This window comes from Erinaceus europaeus, chromosome 18 (genome assembly GCF_950295315.1).
Source record: "Erinaceus europaeus chromosome 18, mEriEur2.1, whole genome shotgun sequence".
In the NCBI taxonomy this organism is placed as follows: domain Eukaryota; kingdom Metazoa; phylum Chordata; class Mammalia; order Eulipotyphla; family Erinaceidae; genus Erinaceus; species Erinaceus europaeus.
The window spans coordinates 142,825-162,098 of record NC_080179.1 but is presented as its reverse complement, the minus strand read 5'-3'; the positions used below and the strand labels follow the sequence as shown (position 1 = coordinate 162,098).

The 19,274-nt window shown below is 43.8% G+C and overlaps 1 protein-coding gene across 1 annotated transcript in view; it reads right to left on the bottom strand.

The window, feature by feature from the left end:
* GTF3C3 (general transcription factor IIIC subunit 3) overlaps window positions 1–19,274 on the bottom strand; it is a 30,756-nt gene that overhangs the window by 8,942 nt on the left and 2,540 nt on the right. Inside the window, exons 3-10 of the mRNA XM_060177533.1 lie at window positions 18,862–19,055; window positions 10,341–10,464; window positions 8,291–8,482; window positions 7,045–7,210; window positions 5,578–5,725; window positions 4,968–5,040; window positions 3,055–3,158; window positions 1,590–1,761 (exon numbers count right to left, since the gene is read on the bottom strand). Coding sequence (XP_060033516.1) covers window positions 1,590–1,761; window positions 3,055–3,158; window positions 4,968–5,040; window positions 5,578–5,725; window positions 7,045–7,210; window positions 8,291–8,482; window positions 10,341–10,464; window positions 18,862–19,055 — 1,173 coding nt within the window. The remainder of the gene's footprint in view (window positions 1–1,589; window positions 1,762–3,054; window positions 3,159–4,967; window positions 5,041–5,577; window positions 5,726–7,044; window positions 7,211–8,290; window positions 8,483–10,340; window positions 10,465–18,861; window positions 19,056–19,274) is intronic.

Below are 19,274 nucleotides of genomic sequence, written 5' to 3'. Positions count from 1 at the left end.
CACACCCATACAAGCTGTCCAACAGAAATGGACACACCTCTAGAACTTTAAAGCAACTACAACTCATCAGTCTGTCCGTCTAACTTAATTCAAATCACTGTATTTGCAGACAGACAGACAGACAAGCTCAGGTTTTCTTCATTCACCTGGCATTCTATTTCCACATTTCCCCAAGTCTTTAAATCCAAGGCATCTTGAAGTTATAACAGAGGGGATGGCGGGAGGGAAGAGGGAGAGGGAAGGGAAGAACCAGCACTACTCTGGCATATGTAATACTGGGGGGGGGGGTTCAAGCTCAGGACCTCCTGCTTCAGGGCCTGATGTACTGACTCACTGCACCACCTCAGGCCAGCCTGGGTTACTGAATTCTTTGAAAGATCTTGATTCAGAAACAGGTCCCCTCTAGCCATCCACATGACACAGAACCAGGCTGACAAGCAGCTGCACCAGGTACACAGGGCTCTCCATCTCTCACTGCTCCTCTCTTGGTCCCCTCTTTGCCCAATTAACTCAGTTTTTAAAATCAATCTGTAGGGCTGGGAGACAGCTTAGCAGTTCTGCTGAAAGACTCATGCCTGAGGTACCAAGGCCTCAATTCCTGGCACCACTGAAAACTACAGCTGAGCACTGCTCTAGTAAGGAAAACAAAAACAACAAGTAATAGGTTTTAAAAATTATTTTTAAAAATATTTATTAACATGAGAGGGACATAGCACATCACTCTGGCACATGCAGTGCTGGCAGTCAGACTCAGACCTCATGCATGCAAGCCCAGTGCTGGGCCCACTGTCAACCTCCTGTGCTGGCATCAGACTCAGACCTCATGCATGCAAGCCCAGTGTTAAGTTCCTTAACTTGCGACCCTCAACACGCACTCTCTTGATAACGCAACTTTCTAGCCTAAGTTCCCCAAAATTACTAGGTCTTATACATTAAACGTGAGTTACGACAGTGGGTCATCAAGTTTTCTTTCTTCCCTGAGCACTGCTTAGTTTTGTCTGACTTGGAGAAGTTATAAGCCTGAGACCCCAATGAGATGTGTTTCTTCTTTCATCCCAACAGCACAACACTGTTCAGAGCCCTTTCCAGCTGTCTCCTTTCCACTACAATCACCTCCTAGAAAGGTAACCAAATGTTTCCTCAAACCTTTCTAACAGTTGTCTTTAGGCTAAACCTTGATGATGGAGGAAAACTACTGGACATGGATGAATCACTACAATGACATTTGCCATTTTTTCATTTCCACCTTTAAAGATACTTGTTCTTGTGCTACCAGCATTATCTTCCTGTATGATCTTGCTTGTACACGGAGTCTAAGCTTCCTTTTGATTTATGAACAGAGTTCAGGGACTTTACCACCTAGTCATCTGGAGCTACCCAGGGTGAAAATAGAAGCACCATTTATCAGCATCAAGATCACAGTTAAATAGACTGTAACATATTTAGTAACAGGATAGGAACAGTTAGTGAAGATTCTTCACCGTCTGCCCACCAGAGCATCACACTTGCGTTTATGCACTCAATGCAGCGCTCTCTGGAGCACTAAGTATTCTGCTATTTACACATGTGTGCGCACACACACACACTACCTGCATGTCGAAGCCAGACCACTGCAAGGTTGTATCTTTCGGAGCAGACCAGTGCACTGAGCAGGGGAAGTGCAGAGTTGTACTCCCCAATGTCCAGAAGAGCTTCAGCAACGTCCAGGTAGAGGTCACCCATGTCCTCAGGGTTCTGTTCCACCAGTGTTGTCATGAGAGGCTGCACACAAGGGAAGCCTGAAGTCACGTCATCAGCACAGCACACCTACCTACAGCTCTTTCCACAGCACAGCAGCTAGCAGAGGCAAGTCTGGGGAGAGCCATCAACTGATAGTCATCAGTTTTCCATTTGTTTCTCTACCCCCATCAGAAAGAACTCTTTCAATATTCATGCATGTAACGGATCACCGCTGAGTCCCGGTGGAAAGCAGATACTGCAGGAGTCAAAGCAGTGGCAATGTGTCCTTCACGTGACTGTTCAAATGGCATCTTTTCAAGGAGGCCTTTTCTGCTGACCTTAATGCAGCTCCCTCCCACACTGCCCTCAAGATTTCCTATTCTTCTGAACATATCACAGATCATGAAAATGCACATACACATATATGCATGAATTTACATATAGCTAACCCTGTAGAAAAAAGGTTATGAGGGATCTGAAATTCATTTACATTTCGTTGTTTTTTATTTAGGGGGATTAATGGTTTGCAGTCTATAAACATAAACTGCTGATACATGTATAAAATTTCTGTCTTCTGCAACCCCGCCCCCAGACTAGGTTTTCCTCCACTCTCAGGCACCAGAACCTGACAGTCCTTCTCCCTCACCACCCCACTCCCCCACAAGTTCTTTACTTTGCTGCAATACACCATACATCTTACTCAATAACTTAACCTAAGGTCTGCAAAGTCAGTGTCCAATATGTATTTTAATTCAATAAACAATCCATCTAAGTAAAAACCAGTAGTTGTCAGCATAGTCACCAAAAGTCTAAAAGGTTCAATTTCAAACTCTGAGCTCTGGATTATTGTCATTTTGAAAGAAAAGTATTCCAAGTCTTGCTCCAACACACAATTAGCTTTTTAAAATTAATTAATTAACTCCCTTTTGTTGCCCTTGTTTTATTGTTGTAGTTATTGTTGCTATTGATGTTGTTGTTGGATAGGACAGAGAGAAATGGAGAGAGATGGGGAAGACAGAGAGGGGGAGAAAGACAGACACCTGAAGACCTGCTTCACCGCTTGTGAAGCGACTCCCCTGCAGGTGGAGAGCCGGGGGTTCGAACCGGATGCTCAGGCCAGTCCTTGCGCTTTGTGCCACCTGCGCTTAACCCGCTGCGCTACCGCCAGACTCCCCACAATTAGCTTTTATAAAGCATTCATGTGGAAACAGTTTGGTGCATAATTCCTAGCTGTTAGGCAATTTGAAGTCCAGGGTCAACTTGCAATCTCACAGAATGCAAATCTACAGAAAGATTTTTGGGTTTGGGTCAAGTGCAGATCTGAGGGTTACTCACATGAAGTGGCTCAAGGATGTTGAGATGGACAAGGCAGACCATCAGCTTCACTGTGATATCTATCGGCACTCCGTCGGGCACAGTGCAGGTGACACTGTCGCCAGCTGTGGGCAAAGAGCAGCTTCCATAGCAAGCACACATGAAGCCAGTTCCCAGACCCCATTCATTTGTACTTCACAGATGGCTCCATAGTTAATTCTAAGTCTGGCAAACTCTCACTAGTACAAAAAGGATAAAATCATATTTTCTGCAGCTTCACTATGGCAACACAATTCCTTTCTTGCCCCAGGGTCATGGCTGGGGCTGATGCCTGCACGACTCTACCACTCCCAGTGCTCACTTCTATTTGTTTGTTTTTATCTCTCTTTTGACATTAAGAAAGGGGGAGAGAGACAGGAGAAACACCTGCAGCACTGCCCCTCTGACCAGGGGCTGGAGCCAGTATCCTGGACCATCTTTACGTGAGCTGACAGTGGTCCCACAGAAAAAACTATCTACAATCATTAAGAAAGGATAGGAGGGGTGTGGGAGGATGGCAGTGAGGAAAAATGAAAGTAGGCAGCTAGACAGACTCAACAATAGAAAGAAGAAGAAGACCTACAACCAAAGCCTGACTATGTGGCTGCTTTTCATCAGTGTGTTCCAGAACCAAGGGCAGGGGCAATTTTCAACAGAACAGCATTCTCTAGGTGCTCCTCTGTCTTCCCATGCCAGGTCTCTCTACAGCAACTATCACAGCTCCTCCCACAGTCTGCTCACTTGGTTTGGACTCTCCCACATCCCTGCCAGCAGACAGTGGCACAGCTCATCTAGAGAGCCGACTGCGACTGTGACTGCGACTGCGACAGACTGAGTTAAGTCTCCACCTTTCTGCTTCAGTATTTATTTGTCTTGTGGCATATCCCATCTTGGGCCTTACTCTGTAACAATTAGCACAAGCTGATGATATCAGTTAACTCTCCATTAGCACGAACCACTTAAACAGTTTTGGTTTTGAGTAAAAGTACTTAAGCCCAAAGGATTCCATGAGGAAGGAATTTCTAGGCCTCAGGACAGGGCGGGGAGGGGTGTGATTTGGACCAGGAAAAACCCACTACCAAGTGCTTCCCTGCTCACTACACAACCACCCAGAGACCACGTGTGAGGTGTGAGTGACAAGTGCTGCAAAGAGCTCTCACACGGACTGGGGCAGCTCCTCTGACCACAGAAAGGCCAAGTTATCCTCTCAGCAAACAAGAGACTGCTGTGAACAGGGGCAGAGCTGACAGACACAGAAACCACCTCAGATATGACCAATTCCCTAATAACCATTCCATAATAAACATTTTAAGCTTTTTTTTTCATTCTAAGCTTTCAAAGTAAGATGATCATATTAATTTTTATTCTTAAAACATTTTTCTTTTTTTGTGCCTCCAGGGTTGTTGCTGGGGCTCAAGGCCGGCCGGCACCACGAATCCACTGCTCCCGGAAGCCATTTTTTCCCTTTTTTGTTGCCCTTGTTTTATCGTTGTTGTGGTCATTATTATTATTGTTGTTATTAATGTCATGGTTGTTGGATAGGACAGAGAGAAACTGAGAGAGGAGGGGAAGGGGAAGACAGACACCTGCAGACCTGCTTCACCGCTTGGGAAGTGACTCCCCTGCAGGTGGTCTCAAACTGGGATCCTCACGCCGGTCCTTGTGCATTGCGCCATGTGTGCGCTTAACCCGCTGCGTTACTGCCCCGCTCCCAAAATAATTTTCTTTAAAGACTACTTGTCAGTGAATACTCAGAAGAAAAAGATAAAATCTCTTGGAGGGGAAAAAAAAAAAAACTTGGGAAAATCTGTTGAGAACATTAACTTTCAACTTAAACTGTCCCCCTACACATTCTGAAGGGTTGTAAATACTTCACTGTGCTAAGATGGTACAACCTTCACTCTCCTCTGCAGTGTCTTCTTCTGGGGCCTTCTTCTCCAGCACGATTCCAGAAAAATCTGTAATTACCTAAAGAACAGGGCGGGGGGAAAAGATAACAGGTATGTATGAAAAACTATCATATATGATCAGATCAAGTCTACTTTCCTCTTAGAAAGGAATCATGGGGGGCCAGGTGGTATTGCACAAAATGCACAAGGATTCAGGTTCAAGCCCCGGGAGCCCACCTGTAGGAGAGCTTCGCAAATGGTAAAGCAAGTGTCTTTCTCTTTCTCCCTATCTCCCTCTTCCCTCCTAATTTCTCTGCCTCTATCAAATAAATAAATATTAAAAATAACGGAATTATAGCCACCAGAGTCTGTGCTGAGTCCTGTTATCCTGACATATAGACAAATTTGACACCTGAGATAATGTCATACTTCTTGTCATGCTGAAGATGTTTTATATCTCACAGGGATTACTCTAGCATCTACAAATTTGTATCCATGCAGACTTTAAATAGATTAATTTAGGACATAAGTGATTTTGTATAGCTAGATGAAGTGCTATCGACTTGTGTGAGTTTCCAGAACTGGAAACATAAGGAGACCCTAACAGGACGCTCACCTCCAAGGCTCTGTCATACTGCTTGTTAGCAATGTACAGTTCCGCCGCTATGTTAACGTCCTCCTTAGAAACCAGATTCTGGTGTTTGGACAAAGCTTCTTCAATTATACTAATAGCTGAAGTAACATCATTGGCTTCATAGTAACTCCTAGAAACAAATGGGAAATGTGTGAGTTTCCCTGCTGTCATGAGCTCGCCCTGCCACACTGGAGGAGACATCAGTGCTGTGCTGCCTTTCCTTCCCTCTGCCTTTCCTTTTATATAAATATACTGTTTATTTTATTTTAATTTTTTTATTATTTATTTTCCCTTTTGTTGCCCTTGTTTTATTATTGTTGCAGTTGTTATTGTTGTCGTTGTTGGATAGGACGAAGAGAAGTGGAGAGAGAAAGAGAGACACCTGGAGACCTGCTTCACCGCCTGTGAAGTGACTTCCCTGCAGGTGGGGAGCCAGGGCTCGAGCCGGGATTCTTACGCTGGTCCCTGTGCTTCACGCCACCTGTGCTTTACCTGCTGCACCACCGCCTGATCCCCTGCTGTTTATTTTAAAGAAAGACAGACAGTGAGAGGAATGTATGCAGAAACCAGAACACTGCTGAGCTGTGGCCTATCTGTGCTGGGGATTGAACCTGGGACCTCAGTCTCAGATTCCAAAGTCTTTTGCAGAACCATTGTCCTGTCTCCCCATACCCCCACTATGTCTTTCTATGTGAACAAAATTGGTTCAGAGTGGTGAAACTTCAGTCGTGATAAAAATAAATAAATAAATAAAGGGATGAGTACCTATTTATTCCCAACTCTGACAACATCTCCCAGACAACACCTTTAGTCCACCTGCACGTTAGCTGTTGGGCTCAGCAAGAATTAGTAAAGTCATGGGCCCCTTGGGACAGACCTAAAATAGACTTTCTAACTTTTCCCAAAAGAGAGAACCCAAATCTCATCTGCTCTATTCTTACCTTTAGGCTCCTGATTATTAAACAATTTGTTCTGCTCTATATCTTAATGTTTTCCAGCCACCAACCTGCAGATGCTACCATGACGCCAACCTGACCTCCCTGGGCAGACGCCCTCACCCGTGTGTCCTGGAGCTTCCCCTCCCCAGAGCCCTGCCCCACTAGGGACAGACAGACACAGGCTGGGGGTGTGGGTCCACCTGCCAACACCCATGTCCAGCGGAGAAGCAATGACAGAAGCCAGAACTCCCACCTTCTGCTCCCCATAGAGAATCTGGGTCCAGAATCCCAGAGGGATAAAGAGGAGGCAAGCTATCAATGGAGGGGATAGGACAGGGAGCTCTTATGGTGGGAACTGTCCTCTTACCCATGGGTTTGTCACTCACAGTTCAATAATACAAATAGTGAATGCACCCTCCACTTCAACCCCTGTCCCTAGCTACTTCATTTTTCCTTACAGCCCATATCCCTTCCTAACATCACACATACACCCACCTCATTACAAACTTACTTTGCCATTTCTCTAGACAGCTGCATGAAGCGCTCTCCATCAGATGCAGACAAAAGGTTTAAAGTACGCCTATAGCCATCCATTGCCATTTTATGATCTCCCATCTGTTCATACAGGCTTGATCGCTCCCACAGAAAATGGACATTAGTAGGATCAGATTTAAGAGCTAAAAGTAAAAAGGAAATATGAGTTTATCACAGAAACAAGGGTGGTGTGGCTTGAAGTATCAGGCTATGACCCATGCTTTAAAAAAAAAAAATTTATTCCCTTTCGTTGCCCTTGTTGTTTTATTGTTGTAGTTATTATTGTTGCTGTTATTGATGTCGTTGTTAGCTAGGACAGAGAGAAATGGAGGAGAGGAAGACAGAGAGGGGGAAAGAAAGACACCTGCAGACCTGTTTCACCTCCTGTGAAGCAACTTCCCTACGGGGGCTCGAACCAGGATCCTTCCTTACACCGGTCCTTGTGCTTTGCACCACCTGTGCTTAACCTGCTGTGCTACCAGCTGACTCCCTATGGCCCACACTCTTTTCAGAACATTTAATGTGAACTCTAAATTATTCTCCAATGCACTGGGGGGTTATTCTGGATTGAATAAAAACACCTTCACTGGAAGTCTCAACAAACCCGCACCAAGATAAGCAGTGATCTGAATTTTATTTGGTAACTGGTCTGGTGTAAACTTCAAGAGACAGCTTCAAACCAATGCCAGTTTGGGTAGGAAGAGAAAGGTGTTGTTCTGTCAGTACTTAATGCTGAATTAGCACATGGTATAACAGTGCTAGTAACTAGGAAAGTGGAAGAGCCCCAAATACTTCCATTTGGTAGGAAAGAACACAAGTATTTTACCCGACATCACTCAAGGTAACGGTTACAACTATAAAAAAGAATCTATTCTATGACATTTTATCAGAGAGAATGAAAATAAACATTGTTGGTATGTTTCATATTGGTTTGCTCCCCTTCCCCCCCGACCTCTGAGAGAAATGGTTTGGCCCTTGCTAGTTTCACGCCCTGCTTTCTCCCCGTCCCCTATGCTAAGGACGAGCAGAGTCCCAGCAGCAGCAGCGGAGAGAGAATGACGGGGAAGCGCATGGTGCGGTGATTTGCCCGCTCGTGAATAAAGATTAAACTGCAGCTTCTCAGCCCAGCCGTGTGTCCCCGAGTCTCTGTCTCTGTCTACCGCCGCGACGCTAGCCCAGCCTGCTGGAGCCTCCGAACTTTAACAACAAAACATTTGCATTACCTTTTGTGTAGCAAAAAATAGCTTGCTTAATATTGTCTTGTTCCATAGACATTTCTGCCAGTCTGACCCATTTTTCAGTGTCACTGGGGTTTAAATGTGCAGCTATCAACTCAAACTGCAGTGACTTCTCCATGTCACCCTGGTCCTCGTAGAGCACAGCGAGCGTGGAGAAAGGCTCATAGGCCAGTGGAGCTGTAACACATAATGAAAACCCATTGACTGAAGGAAGAGGCAGAATTATGTTGATTCCACGGTTTAGAGTACGGATCCATTTTGTAAGAAAAACTATTTAAACTCTACGTTTAGCAGAAACTACCTATACAAGCTTACATGACTATAAACATTACTTAAAGACACTCAAAGAAAATATCACATTATATTGTCTTTTAGAGTAATAATTTTTTCAAGCATTCTTTTCTCTATGTAAAGTATAACCTGACAGAAACTCCACCAGGCCCCACTCAGGAGAGTTTCCCTTTGCTGAGATGAAGTACGACTCAGTGCTTCAGCAAGTTCACCCTCATGAGCACCAGTCATCTCAGTGGGTTCGATCTCCATAACCCAGCTCCCACAGCAAGTGGTTAGTGTGAGACAGACAAACAGGCTCTAAAATTAAGTTCTAAGATTATGATGGGAAAAAAATCCAAGATAACTACCAAAAATAAGCAATTATAAACTGAAGCAATGGAACAAGTAATGCTGGAAAGTAACCAAAATGTGTGTGTATGTGTGTCTGTCTCCATATCCTGACGGAACATTTTTACTTGATCAGTCTGACAGGATAAGAAAAAGCAAGGAGCTGGGAGATAATTCACCTAGTAAAATACATTTTGCTGTCTGTGAGGATGTGGGTTAGAGCCCCTGGCCCCTGTGAGCACTGTGCATGGGGAAGGTTCACGAGCTGGGAGCCCCTGGCCCCTGTGAGCACTGTGCATAGGAAGGTTCACGAGCAGGGAACCCTTGGCCCCTGTGAGCACTGTGCATGGGGAAGGTTCACGAGCTGGGAGCCCCTGGCCCCTGTGAGCACTGTGCATGGGGAAGGTTCACGAGCTGGGAACCCCTGGCCCCTGTGAGCACTGTGCATGGGGAAGGTTCACGAGCTGGGAGCCCCTGGCCCCTGTGAGCACTGTGCATGGGGAAGGTTCACGAGCGGGGAGCCCCTGGCCCCTGTGAGCACTGTGCATGGGGAAGGTTCACGAGCGGGGAGCCCCTGGCCCCTGTGAGCACTGTGCATGGGGAAGGTTCACGAGCGGGGAGCCCCTGGCCCCTGTGAGCACTGTGCATGGGGAAGGTTCACGAGCGGGGAGCCCCTGGCCCCTGTGAGCACTGTGCATGGGGAAGGTTCACGAGCTGGGAACCCCTGGCCCCCTGTGCATGGGGAAGGTTCACGAGCTGGGAACCCCGGGCCCCCTGTGCATGGGGAAGGTTCACGAGCTGGGAACCCCGGGCCCCCTGTGCATGGGGAAGGTTCATGAGCGGGGAGCCCCTGGCCCCCTGTGCATGGGGAAGGTTCACGAGCTGGGAACCCCTGGCCCCCTGTAGGCACTGTTATACGCTTGCATATTTTAAAAAGAACGGCATTATAGCTAAGGAAATAGCTCAACCAGAACCTGAGCCTTGCATGCCTGAGGTGCCTGGTTGGGTCCCAGCACTGCATGTACCCAAGTGCTGCTCTGGCTGGTCTATCTCTGTTCCAAAAAAAATTCTCACACTCAATAAATAAAATAGATATTTTTAACAAACATTTCATTTATTCACTTATTTGAAAGAGAATGGGAGAGAGAACCAGATCATCACTCCAGCACATCATGCCAGGGATCAAACTTGGTATCTTCTACCTGAGAGCCCAACACTTGAAAAGCAAATCATGTTGAATGATTCTCTGATGGTTATTTTCTTAGAAATGACTACTCAAAGTAAAAAGTGTCAAATCAGTACAATGACAACCACCTCTGACCAAAGTTCCCCGTTGGTAAAGTGAACTGTTCTCTCATTGTTTGAGAAGTTTAAGTATTAGACAGCCATGCTTAATGATTCCCACACACAATACCTTGTCTGATGATCTCCATGCACATCAATATCGCTTCTTCATGTTCACCTCTAGCAAAGCGAATGTTGGCTTCACCCATGAGGCCTCGCAGAGCTCGGGGAAGTTTACTCCGAGGCCTTTTCTCCTATACAGAATAATGACATTTAGGTTAAAACACACGAGACCAAGGAAACAGAGTAGTGGGCAGAGCACAGGACTTGCACAGGAAAGGCTCCCAGTTTGATTCCTAGCACTGCATGTGCTGGGACAGAACTGGTGGTTCTCCCTTATGTGAGATTACCTATACACATCATATAAAATAAAATAAATCTTTGCGGGTCAACTAGGAATACCAAAGGAGACCACCTGGGACCACAATAAGACAGGACTAGAACGGCTTCAGGAACCCACCAAATCACTGGTGAGTGCAAACACGTGTGGCTCGTGGACAGAGAGGAGCCTAGGGAGAGATTAAGTGGCTGGTAACAGTCCGGCAGTTTACCAGTTGAGACACCACCTCCAGTCTGGTTCACCAACAAGGGGATGGCTGAAGGGAGGAGAGAACTCCCCTGAGACTCACCAAGTGCAACTGAGTCTCCATTGCTACTGTCCTCAGAACCTGGAGCAGCAGTGGGGAGGCCCTGTGCTGACACCAGGGGACAGAGAACTAACCAGGAAACTCAGGAGAAGATCTACACCTTGGTGGCCTAGCAGTGGGGCTGTGAAAGTCTCTTTGCATAACCATTGTATTATCTCTGCAGGGTTGCTTTATCCCTTGGTCAGGAGTCAGTGATTAAGCTAAGAAGCCTACTTATAGTTTCAAAGCCCTCAGGCTCCCACAGCCTATAGGGAAGAAAAAGAACAAAAGAGGCTTTTAAGCCACTGAGCTCCAACTCAGGGATTAAAATACTATTGAAACAACTGTCCACAATTGTGAATTGTGAAAATACTATTGAAACAACCTCCACAACTGTGAACCCTTTAATTACCTTTCTTAGACACAAGTCAATCCAGGCAAGAGTGATCAGTAATTTGAAATGTACTGAGAGGGACCTCATAACATACTATTTAAAATGGTTGAACCAACAAGAAGAAATATTGGAGAAATGAACCAGGACAAGAGTCCAGATAAAATAAATCTCTTAAAAACATACTTATTTTGGGAGTCGGGGAGTTGGGATTCTTACGCTTTGTACTATGTGCAACCTGGTGCACCACCACCTGGCCATCCCGCGTTTGGATTTTTAATCTTCTAAATTCAGAACTGAGGATTAAATGGTTACAATTCTGACTTACTAACATCAACGTTTATATTTCAGAAAAAAGTCTAGAATAAAATCAGTTACAAGAAAGAATTCTATGATACTCTATAAAAAGAAACCTTTTAGAAAGCTTACAACTTTTGCCCAATAGTAGACAGTTCAAAGTACGGTAAATATATATATGAAGTGCAGATAATCTCCATGCACACTAACACTGCCTCTAGCAAAGCAAACCTTGGCAGTAGTCAGGATTACTAAACTGCTGGTTAGAATCGTACCAAATGTGGGGCCAGGCACAACAAAATGGATTAATGTGCCAAGAGACTCACTGTGATGTGACCTACTGAAGAGTCTTTCAAACTTACCTACCCAGAATCAATCTACTTCATGATGCCAAGTCTCCAGCAGTGGAGATAGCATAATGGTCATGCAAAAAGCTTCCACACTGGAGGCTCCATGCCCTGTAATCCATTGAGCCTCCATAAACCAGAGCTGAGCAGAGCATTGCTCTGGTTTCTCTCTCTCTCCCACTCATTAAGATAACATACATACATACATACATACACACACACACACATATATATATATATATATAGTATATATTAAAAATATAATAATACCAAGTCACAATGTGAACCTTTTTATTTTATTTTATTTTGGATAGGACAGAGAGAAATTGAGAGGGGAGGATAGAGGGGAAGAGAGAAAGACACCTGCAAACCTGCTTCACCACCTGCCTGTAAAGTGATCGCAGGTGGGGGGCTGGGGGTCTCGAACTGGGATCCTTGTGCTGGCCCTTGCATTTCTTACTATGTACGCTTAACCGAGTGTGCTACGGCCAGCCCCCACATGAACCTTTTAACAGTAAAACTACATACATATCGACATGTGTAGTGACTATGACCACCCGGGACGACCAAAACAAGACAGGACTAGAATGACCACAGGAACCCAGTAAATCACCGGTGAGCACAAACACGTGTGGCTGGTGACAGAGAGGAGAGAGGGGCCTAAGGAGAGATTAAGTGACTGCTAACAGTTCAGCAGTTTATCAGTGGAGACACCACTTCCAGTCTGGTCCACCAACAAGGGGACAGCTGAAGGGAGGAAAGGTCTCCCCAGAGACTCACCAAGTGCAACTCTGAGTCTCCATTGCTACTACCCTCAGAATTTGGAGCAGCGACAGGAAGGGACACCAGGGGACAGAGATCTAACCAGGAAACTCAGAAGATCTATAGCTGAGTGGTAGAGCTGAGGGGCTGTGAAAGTCTCTTTGCATAACCACTGGATTATCTCTGCCACACCCTGCTTTATCTCTTGGTCAGGAGTCAAGTGATTAAGCTAAGAAGCCTACTGATAGTTTAAAAGCCCTCAGGCTCCCATAGCCTACAGGGAAGGAAAAAAAAAAAAAGAAAGAGGCTTTTAAACCACTGAGCTCCAACTCAGGGATTGAAATAACTGTTAACTTCCACCACCACTGTGAACCCTTTAATTAACTTACTTAGACACAAGTCAATCCAGGCAATAGTGATCAATAATTTGAAAAGTACTGATAAAGGGAACTCATAACATAATATATAAAATGGTTAAAACAACAAGAAAAAATATTGGAGAATCGAACCAGGACAAGAGTCTAGCTAAAAGTCCTCCAGAGGGTGAAGCACAAAATAACGAGTTCAACATCCAAACATTAGCTAAGGAAATAATAACAGGAGTGAGTAAAGAATTTGAAAAAATTGTAATCAGAAATGCAGGAACAACAAATGAGAATATGGAAGAAAATACTAATTATCTCATGGTTATTAGAGAGCTGAAAGCTGAAATCGCTGAGCTAAGAATGCAACTAGCTGAACAGGCTAAAACAGTATCAGAGCAGGGCAACAAAATAGATGAACTCCAGAAAACAGTAGAGGGCAGAGAGAATAGAATAAATGAGGCTGAAGACAGAATTAGCAAGATAGAGACAACTAAAAAAGAAGTAAGAGATCTCAAAAAGAGATTAAGAGATGCTGAAAACAACAACAGAGTCCTATGGGATGACTTCAAAAGAAACAATATACGCATTATTGGCTTACCAGAGGAAGAAAGAGAAGGGGAGGAAGAAAGCATTCTCCAGGCCATAGTAGCTGAAAACTTCTCTAGTCTAGACAACATCAAAGACATAAAAATTCAAGAAGCCCAGAGGGTCCCAAACAGAATTAACCCAGACCTAAAGACACCAAGACATATCATACTTAGAATGGAAAGGAATAAGGATAAAGAAAGGATCCTGAAGGCTGCAAGAGAAAAACAAAGAGTCACCTACAAAGGAAAACCCATAAGATTAGCAGCAGACTTCTCCATACAAACACTACAGGCCAGAAGAGAATGGCAAGATATCTATCGAGTGCTCAATGAGAAAGGTTTTCAGCCAAGAATACTATATCCTGCTAGACTGTCATTCAGACTAGAGGGAGGCATCAAAACCTCAGACAAGCAACAGTTGAAGGAATCAACCATCACCAAGCCTGCTCTGAAAGAAGTTCTGAAAGGTCTCCTATAAACAACCAGACCACCACAAATAGGACATATCAAAATACTCTAAAACTCTACAAGAATGGCGTTAAAATATCTTTAATCTTTGATATCAATAAATGTCAATGGCCTGAATTCACCTATTAAAAGACACAGAGTAGGAAGATGGATCAGAAAACACAACCCAACAATATGCTGTCTACAGGAAACCCACCTAACTCAACAAGACAAACACAGACTTAAAGTGAAAGGATGGAAAACTATCATACAAGCCAATGGCCTACAAAAAAGGGCAGGAGCAGCTATTCTCTTATCTGACATGATACACTTGAAAATAGGTAAGATTAAAAAAGATAGGAATGGACACTACTTAATGCTCAGAGGATCAGTCAATCAAGAGGACTTAACAATTATTAACATCTATGCACCCAATGAGAAGCCATCTAAATATATCAAACTTCTACTGAAAGAGCTACAGCAATATATTAACAGTAACACAATCATAGTAGGGGACTTCAACACCCCACTCTCTCAACTTGACAGATCATCCAGGCAGAAAATCAATAAAGACATAAGGGAGCTAAATGAAGAGATAGATAAACTAGAACTATTGGACATTTTCAGAGTCATCCATCCCAAGAAACTGGAATACACATTTTACTCAAATCCACATGGGCCATTCTCAAGGATAGACCATATGTTAGGCCACAAGGACAGCATCAGCCAATTCAAGAGCACTGCAATCATCCCAAGCATCTTCTCAGACCACAGTGGAATTAAACTAACACTTAACAATCAACAAAAGATTAGTAACAGTCCCAAAATGTGGAAGCTCAACAGTACACTTCTTAACAACTTCTGGGTCAAAGAGGAAATCAAGGAAGAAATCACAATGTTTCGAGACTTCAATGAAAATGAAGACACAAGCTATCAAAATATTTGGGACACAGCTAAAGCAGTCCTAAGAGGGAAGTTCATAGCTATACAAGCACACATTAGGAAACAAGAAAAAGCACAAATAAACAGCCTGATTGCACATCTTAAAGACCTAGAAGAACAACAAAGGAACCCTAAAGCAACCAGAAGGACAGAAATCACTAAAGTTAGGGCAGAAATAAATAACATTGAGAATAGGAAAACCATACAAAAGATCAATGAAAGTAAATGTTGGTTCTTCGAAAGAGTAAACAAAATCGACAAACCTTTAGCCAGATTCACAAAACAAAAAAGGGAGAAGACCCAAATAAATCGGATAGTAAATGAAAGAGGAGATATCACAACAGACACCGCAGAAATTTAACATATCATGCGAGACTTCTATGAACAACTATATGCCACCAAGCTAGAGAACTGGGAAGAAATGGACCATTTCCTAGATACCTACCAACTTCCAAAACTAAGTAAAGAGGAAGTGGATAACATGAACAGGCCCATCACAGCTAATGAAATTGAAACAGTTATCAAAAATCTCCCCAAAAATAAAAGTCCTGGACCAGATGGTTTTACAAATGAATTCTACAAAATCTTCAAAGAAGAACTAATAATACCTCTACTTTTAAAAGTCTTCCAGAAGATTTAAGACACTGGAATACTCCCTGCCAGCTTCTATGAAGCCAACATCACCCTGATAGCAAAAGCAGACAGGGACACAACCAAAAAAGAAAACTACAGACCAATATCAATGATGAACAAAGATGCGAAAATATTGAACAAAATTCTAGCCAACCAGATACAGCAATATATCAAAAAGATTGTTCATCATGACCAAGTGGGGTTTATCCCAGGCATGCAAGGTTGGTTTAATATATGTAAATCAATCAATGTGATCCACCACATCAACAAAAGCAAGATCAAAAACCACATGTATCAATAGATACAGAGAAAGCCTTTGACAAAATACAACATCCCTTTATGATCAAAACACTACAAAAAATGGGAATAGATGGAAAATTCCTGAAGATAGTGGAGTCTATATATAGCAAGCCTACAGCCAACATCATACTCAATGGTGAAAAACTGGAAGCATTTCCACTCAGATCAGGTACTAGACAGGGCTGCCCACTATCACCATTACTATTCAACATAGTGTTGGATGTTCTTGCCATAGCAATCAGGCAGGAGCAAGGAATTCAAGGGATACAGATTGGAAGAGAAAAAGTCAAACTCTCCTTATTTGCAGATGACATGATAGTATACATGGAAAAACCTAAGGAATCCAGCAAGAAGCTTTTGGAAATCATCAGGCAATACAGTAAGGTGTCAGGCTACAAAATTAACATTCAAAAGTCAGTGGCATTCCTCTATGCAAACAGTAAGTTAGAAGAAATTGAAATCCAGAAATCAATTCCTTTTACTATAGCAACAAAAACAATAAAATATCTAGGAGTAAACCTAACCAAAGAAGTGAAAGACTTGTATACTGAAAATTATGAGTCACTACTCAAAGAAATTGAAAAAGACACAAAGAAGTGGAAAGATACTCTATGTTCATGGGTTGGAAGAATTAATATCATCAAAATGAATATATTACCCAGAGCCATCTACAAATTTAATGCTATCCCCAACAAGATCCCAAGCACATTTTTTAGGAGAATAGGAAAAATGCTACAAATGTTTATCTGGAACCAGAAAAGACCTAGAATTGCCAAAACAATCTTGAGGAAAAAGAACAGAACTGGAGGCATCACACTCCCAGATCTCAAACTGCATTATAGGGCCACTGTCATCAAAACTGCTTGGTACTGAAACATGAATAGACACACTGACCAGTGGAATAGAATTGAGAGCCCAGAAATGAGGCCCCACACCTATGGACATCTAATCTTTGACAAAGGTGCCCAGACTATTAAATGGGGGAAGCAGAGTCTCTTCAACAAATGGTGTTGGAAACAATGGGTTGAAACATGCAGAAGAATGAAACTGAACCACTGTATTTCACCGAATACAAAAGTAAATTCCAAGTGGATCAAGGACTTGGATGTTAGACCACAAACTATCAAATACTTAGAGGAAAATATTGGCAGAACTCTTTTCCACATAAATTTTAAAGACATTTTCAATGAAATGAATCCAATTACAAAGAAGATTAAGGCAAGTATAAACCTATGGGACTACATCAAATTAAAAAGCTTCTTCACAGCAAAAGAAACCACTACCCAAACCAAGAGACCCCTCACAGAATGGGAGAAGATCTTTACATGTCATACATCAGATAAGAGTATAATAACCAACATATATAAAGAGCTTGCCAGACTCAACAACAAGACAACAAATAACCCCATCCAAAAATGGGGGGAGGACTTGGAATGAATATTTACCACAGAAGAGATCCAAAAGGCAGAGAGACACATGAAAAAATGCTCCAAGTCTCTGATTGTCAGAGAAATGCAAATCAAGACAACAATGAGATATCACTTCACTCCTGTGAGAATGTCACACATCAGAAAAGGTAACAGCAGCAAATGCTGGAGAGGGTGTGGGGTCAAAGGAACCCTCCTGCACTGCTGGTGGGAATGTCAATGGGTCCAACCTCTGTGGAGAACAGTCTGGAGACTCTCAGAAGGCTAGAAATGGACCTACCCTATGACCCTGCAATTTCCCTCCTGGGGATCTATCCTAAGGAACCCAACACATCCATCCAAAAAGATCTGTGTACACATATGTTCTTGGCAGCACAATCTGTAATAGCCAAAACCTGGAAGCAACCCAGGTGTCCAACAACAGATGAGTGGCTGAGCAAGTTGTGGTACATATACACAATGGAATACTACTCAGCTGTACAAAATGGTGACTTCACCGTTTTCAGCCGATCTTGCATGGACCTTGAAAAAATCATGTTGAGTGAAATAAGTCAGAAACAGAAGGATGAATATGGGATGATCTCACTCTCAGGCAGAAGTTGAAAAACAAGATCAGAAGAGAAAACACAAGTAGAGCCTGAAATGGAATTGGTGTATTTCACCAAAGTAAAAGACTCTGGGGTGGGTGGGTGGGGAGAATACAGGTCCATGAAGGATGATAAATGACATAGTGGGGGTTGTATTGTTAAATGGGAAACTGGGGAATGTTATGCATGTTCAAACTATTGTATTTACTGTTGAATGTAAAGCATTCATTCCCCAATAAAGAAATAAGTTAAAAAAAAAAAGATTTGTCTTATGATTTTTTTGTAATGTTCCAGAACCTCACACGTGTACAATACCACCTCTGGGCGACCTTCTCCAGGTAATTTTCTCATTTGTTTTACTTTGGTGAGAGAAGGGATGAAGGAAGGGAGGAGATGCCATTGCACTATGGGTGCAGGTGTGCAGGTACGCAGGCCCCAGTGTGGGCTCTTGACTGGGTAAGAAAGCGCCCCAGCGGGAGCTCTCTCCCAGCTGACTGGGTAAGAACGACCAATCAACGCCCATGTTCAGCGGGGAAGCAATGACAGAAGCCAGACCTTCCACCTTCTGCAACCCACAATGACCCTGGGTCCATGCTCCCAGAGGGATAGAGAATGGGAAAGCTATCAGGGGAGGGGGTGGGTTATGGGGATTGGGTGGTGGGAATTGTGTGGAGTTGTACCCCCCTACCTTATGCTTTTGTTCACTAATCCTTTCTTAAATAAATTAAAAAAAAAAAAAAGAAAAGAAAGCGCCCCAGCGGGAGCTCTCTCTCTCCCAGCTGACTGGGTAAGAAAGCGCCCCAGCGGGAGCTCTCTCTCTCCCCCTCCCCCAGCCCCTTTTCCCGCTACTTCCGTGGCGGGAGGCGGAGTGGCAACTTGCCTTCATCATTTTCTTGGTTTCGCGGTTGAGGACCATCTCTAGCACAAACACGTCTCCTGCAGTGGGTTGCTCAGCTGTCTCCTCCTCCTCCTCCTCCTCCTCGTCTTCCTCTTCCTCCTCCTCCTCTTCATTCTCCCCAAGCATGGAAGCAAACACCTTATGAACTGACTTGCTGACTCCATCTGATGTTTCCCCTAAAAACAGGCGCATCAAGGTTGCAGAAAGCTTTAGAACACTCCACGGCCAAAAGGAAAGGAAAGTGTTCATCTGCCTGAGTTTCCGTCCCAGCAAATGGGGTGGCGTGGTGGCACGCCCTGCTGCTGGTAATCACCATCTCCCAGGACCCAGGTTCAAGCCCCTGGTCCCCACCTGTGGGCGAAGCTTCATGAGCAGAGAAGCAGGGCTGTAGGTGT